The following is a 12,200-nucleotide window of genomic DNA, read 5'->3' as shown; positions in this document are numbered from 1 at the left end:
AAGAATAAATGTTTAATAAGAAATAAGAAAGAATGCATCAGTAATTCAGACTGGCTTAGAATGTTATCTTCCTAACGATTTAATGTGGTTGGTACAGTAGAGAATTATCCATATTAACAAAAGAAAACGGAATTGGCAATAAATAATACTTCAAGGCAAAACAAAAAGGGCTGCTGTACCGGTATTATTACAAGTGTGATCTTCGGGATGTACCTGGGGTATGGCAGTGAACCCCTTTCATATATATTATCTTTGGTCTGATTCAGTCTTGAATATCACATTTGGGCCTGGGGTATTATATCAATTAGAACTGTAGTAATACTCATGAGATACATTTTGCCTTTCCACCTGAATTAACAAATCTTAAATCTGGAGATTTCCCTCTTGCCAAGCTAATGTAAATCTTCCTAATTCCATAATATACACAGCTGCAAATTAATTTATTGCATGCAAAGCTTTAATAATTTTATGTTAAAAATGTTGCTTTTCAGTTACATCCCATGGCTGCCCTCAGTATCTAGTTTAAAAAAATCTTTGTCATGATTTATCCACTTTCTCTTTTAAGTCACTGTCTTGGGACTTAAGAGCTGAACTTTAGAATAAACTGCTAACACATTTTAATGGTTTAAGTTGCTTAGTATTAGCAGGAATTTAAAATGCACATGATGACTTTGAAGCCACTACCTCTTTTAGCACTGGGCTGTTTTTAATAAATATTTTCTTATCTAATTAATAAATTTCTTCACTTTCCAAAAATTGTTTGGTTATGAAAACTAACTTTTCAGTATTCACTCTAGCTTTTTAGCATTCATTATTTTAAAACAGGCTTTAAAGTGACATTAAATCAATTTCCCATGGTAATCACTGTGTATGTAAATACAGACATACATACATACATATACATGATATATATTTGTGTGTGTGTGTGTATATACATATATATATACAGTATATACAGTATATAATATATATATATATATACACTGCTCACAAAAATTAAAGGTACACATTAAAGAAACACATTAGATACATCAGATCTCAATATGAAGTTGGATATCTATACAAATAACGACAGGGCAATGTCTTAGGAACAAAAGGATGCCAAGTCTTTTAATGGAAATAAACGTTTTCTGCCTACAGATGGCTCAATTGTGTAGACACCCTAAAATCAGAGTGAAATGAAGATGTGGCAGGCTAGTCCATTTTTTCAAAAACTTAATTTCTGCTACTCAAAATGCTTTTCAGTATCTTGTGTGGCCCCCACGAGCTTGTATGCATGCTTGACAACGTCGGGGCATGCTCCTAATGAGATGACGGATGGTGTCTTGTGGCATTTCCTCCCAGATCTGTATGAGGGCATCCCTGAGCTGTTGTACAGTCTGAGGAGCAACCTGGCGGCGCCTAATGGACGTGGACTGAAACATAATGTCCCACAGATGTTCTATTGGGTTTAAGTCAGGGGATCGTGAAGGCCATTCAATTGTTTCAATTCCTTCATCCTCCAGGTACTGCCTGCATACTCTTGCCACATGAGGCCGGGTATTGTCGTGCATTAGGAGGAAACCAGGACCTACTGCACCAGCGTAGGGTCTGACAATGGCTCCAAGGATTTCATCCTGATACCTAATGGCAGTCAAGATGCCGTTGTCTAGCCTGTAGAGGTCTGTGAGTCGCTCCATGGATATGGCTCCAAGATCATCACTGACCCACCACCAAACCAGTCATGCTAAACGATGTTACAGGCAGCATAATATTCTCCACGGCTTCTCCTGACCCTTTCACGTCTTTCACATATACTCAGGGTGAACCTGCTCTCATCTTTGAAAAGCACAGGACGCCAGTGGTGGACCTGCCAATTCTGGCATTCTATGGCAAATGCCAATTGAGCTCCCCGGTGCTGTGCAGACATTTGGGCCCTCAGGCAACCCTCATGAAGTCTGTTTCTGATTGTTTGGTCAGAGACATTCACACCAGTGGCCTGCTGGAGGTCATTTTGTAGGGCTCTGGCAGTGCTCATCCTGTTCCTCCTTGCCCAAAGGAGCAGATACTGGTCCTGCTGATGGGTTATGGACCTTCTATGGCCCTCTCCAGCTCTCCTAGAGTAACTGCTTGTCTCCTAGAATCTCCTCCATGCCCTTGAGACTGTGCAGGGAGACACAGCAAACCTTCTGGCAATGACACGTATTGATGTGCCATCCTGGAGAAGTTGGACTACCTGTGCAACCTCTGTAGGGTCCAGGTATCACCTCGTGCTACCAGTAGTGACACTGACTGTAGCCAAATGCAAAACTAGTGAAGAAACAGTCAGAAAAGATGAGGAGGGAAAAATGTCAGTGGCCTCCACCTGTTAAACCATTCCTGTTTTGGGGGTCATCTCATTGTTGCCCCTCTAGTGCATCTGTTGTTAATTTCATTAACACCACAGCAGCTGAAACTGATTAACAACCCCCTCTGCTACTTAACTGACCAGATTAATATCCCATAAGTTTCATTGACTTTATGCTATACTCTGATTAAAAAGTGTTCCTTTAATTCTTTTGAGCAGTATATATATATTGTATACTGTATATATATGCATGCACTGCTTAAAAAATGAAGGGAACACTTAATCATCACTGTCTAACACCAAGTAAATGAAGTGTCTGTCCAGTTAGGAATCATAAGTGAACGTGAATCAACTTCACCTTCTTTAGTGTAAATGAAATGACTCCATGTGTACACTGCAAAGACAACAGCAAGACACCCGTTTTGCAGATGACTGCCACAGACAACTGCTCTCTCCCTATCCTTCCTGACTGATTCTTCTCTAGTATTGTGTTTTGCTAGTGTCCTTGTCACTACTGGTAGGATGAGGTGGTACCTGCAGCCAATTCAGGTTGCACAGGTAGTCCAGCTTTTCCAGGATGGCACATTCACTTGTGTTGTCACAAGAAGGTTTGCTGTGTCTCCCAGCACAATCTCAAGAGCAAGGAGGAGATACCAGGAGACTGGCCATTACACGAGGAGAGTTGGACAGGGCCATAGGAAAGCATCAAACCAGCAGCAGGACCGGTAACTACACTTTTGTGCAAGGAGTAACAGGAGAAGCACTGCCAGTACCCTACAAAATGACTTCCAGCCAGCAACATGTATGTGTGTTTCTGATCAATCTGTCAGAACCAGACTCCATTATGAGGGTGGCATGAGAGCTTGTCGTCCTCTACTTGGACCTGTGCTAACAGCCTATCACCACACAGCTCGATTGGCATTCACCAGAGAATACACAATTGGCAGCTCTGCCACTGATGCCCAATTCTCTTCCCAGATGAGAGCAGGTTCACACTGAGCACATGTGACAGACGTGAAAGAGTCTGGGGATGGCATGGTGAATGTTATGCAGCCTGCAACATCATGCAGTATGACTAGTTTGGTGGTGGGTCAGTGATGGTCTGGGGATGTGCTATGCAATGGTATCCTGACTGCTGTTATGTACAAAGTGGAGTAAAGAAATCCTCCTAGCCATTATTAGACCTTATACTGGTGTAGTTGGCCCAGGATTCTTCCTGGTGCAGGACAATGCCCAGCCTCATGTGGCCAGAGTGTGTAGGCAGTTCCTGGATGACAAAGCCATTGGTGCCATTGTCTGGTCTGCACATCCCTTGACGTGGCCAAGTAGCACCACAGACTGTCCATGAGCTCACTGATACCCTGGTCCAGGTATGGGAGGAGATCCCCAGGACACCATTTGCTTTCTCAACAGGATCATGCCCAGAAATTGTCAGGAGTGCATATAGGCACATGGGAGCCATACACATTACTGAATCACATTATGAGTTGCCGAGCTTGAAATTCATGTAAGATGGATCAGCCCGTGATTTCAATTTTTGACTTTGGTTCTCAGTGTGATGTTAAATCCAGCCCAAAATGAGTTGGTGAGCTTGGTTTTGATTGACTGTTGTTACATCATCATTTTTGTTTTCAATGAATTAGACAGTATTACTCGGTAAAGATTTTCCACTTGAATATTTCATTTATCGAGATCTGATGTGTGATTTAAATGTTCCCTTAATTTGTGGTCTCTCTCTCTAGTATATATAAAGTGTTTTTCATGTAGTTGTAATATATATTGGGCAGTGTATGCCACACAAAGTGCACCTTTCAACCATGCAATATTTGTGTTCTGCTGCTACTGCTTTGGTGTGTAGGGTCTGATGCTTTAGACACCAGAATAAAGATCACATGTGATCAGAAATCCTGGGTCTTTGTAATCAAGGCGCAGAGTTATTGCAGACACATGGTTTAGCTCAATGCTAGACAGAATGCTGACAAACTATTTTTACTTGCTAGGCATAACTGAAGATTTTTAAAAGAGCTTAAGAAAAAGTAACAGTCTCTGCGTTGGAACTACATGGTGCTCTTTATGGTTGGGATGGCATTGCTGTAGGGTTGCTTTGTTCTCCCAGCTGCTGTCTTAGCTTCTGAAGTTCATAGTTGTGCAGATACTCCATAGTCAGGTAGCGCTCTCTCTTTATTCTCTCCTTCACATCTGATGGAACATCAGGAATGATCCATGCTATAATGAACTTCACGAAGAACACCACATGCTGAAGGATGATACACAAAGTCAACACAAAGTATAATAATAACACCAGATTGGTTAAAACAAATAGGTACACATGTAGCATGAATGGAAAATCGACTGGGAATGGTAAATTCTTCCACCTTACACATAAACTCTACCCTATCCCAGAATCATCTCCATGATTCTGTGTTTGAATTTATAGTTTCACACAAAAGATGTATAAAACAGTAGCAGGCTACATATCAAAAAAACCTATGGGAACATTTTTTATATTTACCGAGACTGCATGGTGTAATATTTCCCAATCCTAGTCCACTTGGAGGATGGCTTTACAGAAATAGCTATATATGAGGATAATTTTACAAAAATGGACGCATATCACATATGATAAAAATTTTATCCACCTGTGGAAATGGAAGCGTTATGAAACATATTAGTGGGGAATTAGCTCGCTCTTTTCCAAAAATTAGATTGATTGTTTTATCTTTCTGAAAGAGTCAAAACAATACTCAGAATAATCTTAACCAGATGCTCATCCAAACTTGCTGTCCAATTTAGGTGAATAAAGCTCCATTTGTGTCTAACATTTATTCATTACTTTTATTATTATTTTGTGTATTTACTTGCTCATAGGTGTCTTAATGTTATTTTATAGTTTATATTGGCACTATCATTTTATGTATACAGTATTTATATACATGAGTCTTGATGTGTGCAGCTATTTTGTGTATCTGGTTGCTATGGTGCTACATATTTGCTAAACACACGTGTGCCTACGTTACCAGCAACTTCATAATGAAAATGTAAAAAAAAAGATGGTTGTATGCCTTAAGATTTGTAGGACGTTTGTTAAAGAATAACAGAAATCAAGGAAAGATCTAACATGACAAAGATGACTAAACAAATCAGGTAGCCAATAATGCCAACATTCATTATTGCATCACAGTTTATAGAAGAGCTCATAAATACTGCAAGGAATGTTCATATGCCACTTATTTAAAAAACACACAAATATGCAGCTTTCTGTCAATAACATAAAATTTACTAAAGTAACAAGTAAAACTGGAAGACAGTACAGAAATTACTTACCTCCATAATAACAATGAAGGCCATTTTTGCAGCCATAATATGCCAATACTGCACAGTCTGACTGTATTCTTTTTCATGGCCTGGGGGATAACGATAATCCCGGTACCTATAAGTCAATTTTAAAAATCACTTTTTTTGAATCATTTCAGTAGCTTTCAGAAAATATAACATATTGAAAGCAAAAATATTGAACAAAAAGAAGAATTTACCAATGAAAGTTTTTCAAATTAGAGTGATAGATAGCACAGCACAGCGGAGAAAACAGTTATAGAAAATGTGAATGATGTCACTTCCCACATTAAAGTAATGCAGTCTTCTAATTAAAAAAGAGCCAGCTATGCAGTTTCTTCTATAGTTCCCCTGTATTCAGAGACTAGTGCAATTTGTCATTAACGGAGACTCCCAAGTACTTGTAGGAGATGGCCACCTCTACATCCAATCCTTAAACAGAGACCAGACATTAAGTCTGTTCCTTGATTTTGCTGATGTTAAGATGCCGACAATTCTCTTTGCACCAAAAAACAAAATTTTCGACCCAATTCCTATACTCACTCTGTCTTATCTCCTTTATCAATACACCACTTAAGTGCAGAATCAACTGAGAATCTTGTTATATTTATAGTCCGAGGTGAACAGAGTGAAGAGAAAAGACAGGGCTGTTTCTTGTGGTGATCCAGTGTTGCTCACATTTGTATCAGAAACACAGTCCTTTAGTTTCAGAAACCTCAGTTTGCTTGACAGATAGTCCATTACCCAGAACACCAAAGGTTCATCCATCTGCATATCTCAGAGTCTGCCCCTTAACAGAGATGGCTGAATGGTGAAAGGCACTGGAGAATTAAAAAAACATAATCCTCACAGTGCTGCCAGCTTTTTCAAAGGGAGAATAAGCCTTTTGGAGCAGATAGATAATTGCATCCTCCACTCCAATCTTTATCTAATAGGCAAATTGCAGTGGGTCCAGGTGGTCTACCACAAGAGGACTCATGTAGCCCAGAATCAAAGAATCTCTCAAAGGTCTTCATGATGTGAGAAGCAAGTGCCACTGGTTTGCAGTAATTAGGTGAAAGCGCCTGCCACACAGGTGGCACAATGTTAGTGCTACTGCCTCCTAGTAAGGAGATTATGGGATTGCGTCCCTGGGTGGTAGTGCTTTGAGTAGTAAGAAAAGCACTATGTAAATGTAATGAATTATTATTTTTCTTTGGAACAGGAGCAATGCAGTATGTTTTTCATAGCAACCTTATGCACAGACTGAGCAGGTGACAGAGGACACCACAAAGGTGATCAGCACAGGCCTTAAGAACTCGAGGACTGACTCCATCTGATCCCACAGCTTTTCCTGTGTGTAGATTCCTCATATGTTTCCTTACTTGTTTTTCAGTTATGGACAGATCATATTGATGGTCAGAGGTGGGCTTGTCACTAGCCATTGTATTTGATATGGCAGGAGTAATTGATGTAGTAAGGATGGTGTGGGGAGACTATTTGTTGGAAGAAGGTGGCAGTGGGAGGAAAAATCTATAGCAAAAATCAGCTCATGGCGTTAGCTTTGCCTACATCCCTTTCTAGCACCTAAACCCTGGTCTGCTAGAGTCCATTAATTATGCCCAGTCTTCTTCAGACATCTTTCATATTATTCTGAGTGAGTTTGTTTTTGTTTTAGCTTTGTAGGCTTCCATTCCTTCAGCTTTTTCTTTAGCACATGCCGTACGTCCTTCAGAGCCTGTTTATCGCTGGATTTGAATGCTCTCTTTTTCTCATTCAGCTAGTAATGCAGGGCTTTTTGTTAGGGAAGCAAGGCATTGTCTTTCTGAGTACCAATACACAGTAGTTAATATAGTCTGTGATGCAGTGACAGAGTTCCTCAATATTGTCCCCACCTGACTCACACATCATTTCCCATTCTGTTATTTCGAAGCAATGATTCAGAGCAATTTCAACCTCCTGGTTCCACTTCTTCACTATTCTGTGGTAACAGGTTGCTGTCTAATAACAGGCTTGTAGCTGGAAATATGAAGAATCAGGTGGTGGTCAGATTTGCCTAAAGGAGCAAGTAGATTAACATTTAAATACAACAGATCCAGGTTGTTATTTCCTTGAGTGAAATCGGTCACAAACTGATAGAAATTTGTTGTTTGTTTAAAGGTCACATTGTTGAAGTCACCACATATTATAACTGCAGGGTCAGAATGAGTCATCATTAAAGTGTTGGTGACAGAATGAATCATTTCAGTGGCAGAGTCCCCATTTGCAGAGGGAGGAATATAAGCATTATGGAGGATGATGTAATCGTTCTCTCTGGGCAAATAACATGGAAAAATTATATTTTAAACTTTTAACATTCTATCTTTAACACTATTCCTCATTCACATAGATCAGTGTTTCCCAAACTCTGTCCTGGGGACCCCCTGTGGCTGCAGGTTTCTGTTCCAACCAGATTCCTAATCGGTGACAACATCTGATAACACGAATCTCATTTAAATAGCTGGCATTTTTTTTTTCTTTTATTCGACATTCAGAAAAGCACAGCAGCATGATATTTTACATTTATAAGACATTTATAAATATTTCTGCTTTTGCTATAGATTTAAATGCTTATCTCTCTTTTGTTGATTTCATTATATTTTGCCCATTCTCAGTGCAGTTTTTCCCCCTTCATTGTATCTTAATAATGACAATTTAAAACGAGCAGATCAGACACCCAGGCAAACAACCCTGAATAATCAAAGGCTGCCACTGCTTTAGCGTCAGACCCACTAATTAGTAAATAATGGATTAATTAAACAATTAGAACACCTTGAAAATTAGAATGAAAATCAAGATGAAAATACTGTTAAAATGAAAAAAATACATTATTCCTATATAACTGCTTGGTACATTATAATGTTTTTTTTTTTAGCAAACTTAGTTTTCTAATTTCTATATTATTCCCTAAACACAGAAGTTGGGAAATATCAGTTCACTTAATTAGCCATGAAGTTCAATTAAAAACAAGCTGGTTGGAACAAAAACCTGCAGCCACAGGGGGTTTGGGAAACACGACATAGATGATCAGTCCCCCTCCTGTTTTTTTTGTTTTTTTTTATAACAATACACTGGGTTCTGCCTGCTGGAATAACATGAAATCAGTCCAGCATTAAAACAGTGTAAGGTGTATCAGGTCTCTGTAAAGCATAAAATGCCACTGTACTTGTATGCTCCATGGTGTACTACAAGTGCAGACAGTTCATTCATGTTATTTGACTGCAATTGAACTTTTCTCATTACAATAGATAGTAGGCCAGTTTTATAACCTTTTTGCTTTGCTTTTACTCTTGCACTGGCATGCCACCCTTTCTGTCTGTGGACAAACAGCTCCTACAATAAATTATCACAGGGCAAGAAGCTAATTACAGGCGTATTTCATACACCCCACTTTCATTTTCTCAGTGGCTCTTACTTTATCATGTGTAGCAGACATAAGTCAGCCTTTGGGTCCTCTTTGCAATTCCATTTAAGTTCGCAGCCTGTTTGAAGCACAGTCATGACAAGCCAACGCTTGGATCTGCATGCATTGTAGTTGGTCAGTAAATTTAAAATCCATTTTCCAGTGGCAACTATCAGTGTCAAGCCAGAAGCCAGATCGATTATAATTTTAAATAAGACTAGTAATTAGTAAATAAGTTCAGAAAAAAATTAACACAGTGAGAAATACTGCTTCTATAGACACTTGTACAGTGTCTGGAAGTGGCCATTACAATTCTTTTAAATACAGTAGTAGCTGTAAATTCACATTCTAGAGGATCAGATTTCCCACTTTAATAGAAAATCATGTTCCCTCCAGTATTAACAGCTCAGAACAGCAGGTTGAGAATGTATATTTATTTATATTATGTGAGTTGTAGGCTTATAATAATAAATGGATTGGGAACAAAAATGGAGGAGTAGTTTTCTCTAACCCCTAACCTAATAAAATATCTCTCCTCTGCCTTTGTTGAAACACACCTTTAATGACACCTTTCCACTGTCTTTTTTTGTATAAATATCCTGGACTACTTTGCATTTCTAAGAACGTCCTGTATCCGCTAGAGCACCATTCTCAACCGAGTCGGCCCTAACTACCCACCCCATGCGGTTATTACTACTCTAGTTGGGTTTCATTAGTGGCTCATTTCAGCCTATAGAAAAAGCAGTTGAATGCATACAATACTTCTGCATTAGCATGGGCATCATCACAATCACGTTTGCAAAACACTAATAACAGCATCTCAGCAACTCATACTTTCAGATGCTGTAAAATCAAGTCTGTTTCCAAAAATTATGAATGACTGTTAGCAAGAAATGAATGCCATAAATAAACAAGATGTCAACATGCACATCTAGTAGTCTAAAATGACCGAGAATGTAGAATGTAACCTAAAGAGCAGCTTAGTTTTCACCTACTTATATCATTAAATATTATTTTATTATTCAAATATTTGAGTCATTTAAAAAATACTTCATCGTTCAAAACCTGAATGTTGCCCATTAAGATAAAATGATGAAAACATAATATAAGGCGATAAGACCTAGGTGACACAGAACAGGTGTAGTTTCAATCAAGCATCATAGACGGAGCAAGAAAGAAGCCACGAAGACATAGTCAATTTGACCAGGCAATGAGAGTCGAAAAAATCACAAAACTTTTTATGACAAAACTTGTGCGTTGCCTTTAATAAAACAGCACACTGCATAAACATATATCATTTATACTTCCTGGGAATACTAGCATAGCATCATCATTCTTTCTTGGCAATCTTTGTTCTCTGATCTCTCCATAATAGAAGATGTAAAGGAAGTTCTGGGATGGAAAATCCATTTTGCTCTCAACCCTTTTCCTTTCTATTGCCTAGTTAGAAAAGCTCAATACCTGACTGGAAGTGTTACAGGAGTTAGAACATTAGAACCAAATGTGACAAGAACAGTCCATTCAGCCCAACAAGGTCACCTAGATTGTCCAAAATAACATCAAATTGAGATCTGAAGGTTCCTAAAGTTCTACTCTCCACCACACTATTTGGTAATTTATTCATGTCTATGGTTCTTTGAATGAAGAAAAACCTTCTTACATTAGCTTACATCTGTGCAGATTTTGCCCTTAACAAGTTTCCAGCTGTGTCCCTGTGTTCTTGTTGGGTAATGACCCTCAGATTTAATGCCATTCTGGCACAATATTTTGTTCCTTAGCTCTCATTTGGAATATATTTGTTAGCTCAAGTCACCGGTTACATATGTTGATTTTCATGCAATCCAGACTGTTGCTTTTGGGTGGAACTATTTTATTGTCACAAACTGAAAAAACACTCACTGGCCACTTTATTAGGTACACCTGTTTGACTGCTTGTTAACGCAAATATCTAATCAGCTAATCACAGGGCAGTAACTCAGTGCATTTAGGCATGTAGACACTGTCAAGACAACCTGCTAACATTCAAACTGAGCATCAGGATGGGGAAGAAATCTGATTTAAGTGACTTTGAACATGACGTGGTTGTTGGTGCCAGATGGGCTGGTCTGAGTATTTCAGAAAATGCTGATCTAGTGGGATTTTCACGTGCAGCCATCTCTAGGGTTTACAGAGAATGGTCAAAAAATGGGAAAATATCCAGTGAGTGTCTGGGTGAAAATGCCTTGTTGATGCCAGAGTTCAGAGGAGAATGGTCAGACTGGTTCGAGCTGATAGAAAGGCAACCGTAACTCAAATAACCGCATGTTACAACCAAGATATACAGAAGAGCATCTCTGAATGCACAACACATCGAGCCTTGAAGAAGATTTCCAATCATCTTCCATCCAATCTCTCATTTCTTTTGCCCATTTAAACCTTTTCTTTTAAGTTGTCAGTTTCAGATATGACTTTTTCTTTGAAACTCTGCCTATATGGCCAGCATCCTGGAGTTTTATTATCACTTTTGCACATATACAGCATTGTGGCTTCTTTTATATTCAGGTTACATACTTGAATATTGCTTGCACAGAATGTGTCTTTCTCCATTTAATAATTTTGTATGGTAGTATTGTGTTGTCGATCTTGTAGAGTTCACAATTAAATTTGAAACAAAACTGCAAAAAATTGCTATGCCATAAATATTATTATACTTAACCACATACATAAATATACCATAGAGCATCTTCATGTCACAAAGCATAAGAGAATAAATACGGGCACTCAAATGCACATTCATGCAGCACTGATCTTCCTGTTTACCTGCAGGTTGTTACGGTGTTACTATCAAACCAGGAAGGAATGTCTTTTGCATCTGGTTTGTTCCGCTCATTAAACTGACGGATGTCAAAGATGGACAGGCTGTTATTAATGAAGCCCTCCATGGTGGGCTCCTTGCCAGGATGGTATGAATAGTAATATACTAATCTTGGAATCATATCTGACGTGAATGCCACAATAAAGGCCTGAAGGAAAAAGAGAGAGGACTGTAAGTTAGCAGGTGTAATGAAATCTTGAAAAGTGCAGATTGTAAAAGCAAAGATTTTCATTCATCGATTTTTCAAAACATTGTCACTTCATAAG

At 38.7% G+C, this 12,200-nt stretch overlaps 1 protein-coding gene across 1 annotated transcript in view; it reads right to left on the bottom strand.

Annotated features, from left to right (window-relative positions):
- Window positions 1–4,397: 4,397 nt before the first annotated feature.
- The window catches only part of LOC120526383 (anoctamin-5-like), a 65,174-nt gene continuing 57,371 nt past the window's right edge, over window positions 4,398–12,200 (bottom strand). Inside the window, exons 18-20 of the mRNA XM_039749564.1 lie at window positions 11,880–12,082; window positions 5,651–5,756; window positions 4,398–4,583 (exon numbers count right to left, since the gene is read on the bottom strand). Of these exons, the coding sequence (XP_039605498.1) occupies window positions 4,398–4,583; window positions 5,651–5,756; window positions 11,880–12,082 (495 nt within the window). The remainder of the gene's footprint in view (window positions 4,584–5,650; window positions 5,757–11,879; window positions 12,083–12,200) is intronic.

Source organism: Polypterus senegalus, chromosome 1 (assembly GCF_016835505.1).
Source record: "Polypterus senegalus isolate Bchr_013 chromosome 1, ASM1683550v1, whole genome shotgun sequence".
Lineage (NCBI taxonomy): Eukaryota > Metazoa > Chordata > Cladistia > Polypteriformes > Polypteridae > Polypterus > Polypterus senegalus.
Note: the sequence above shows the minus strand (reverse complement) of the source record. Positions and strands in the feature narration are given on the sequence as shown.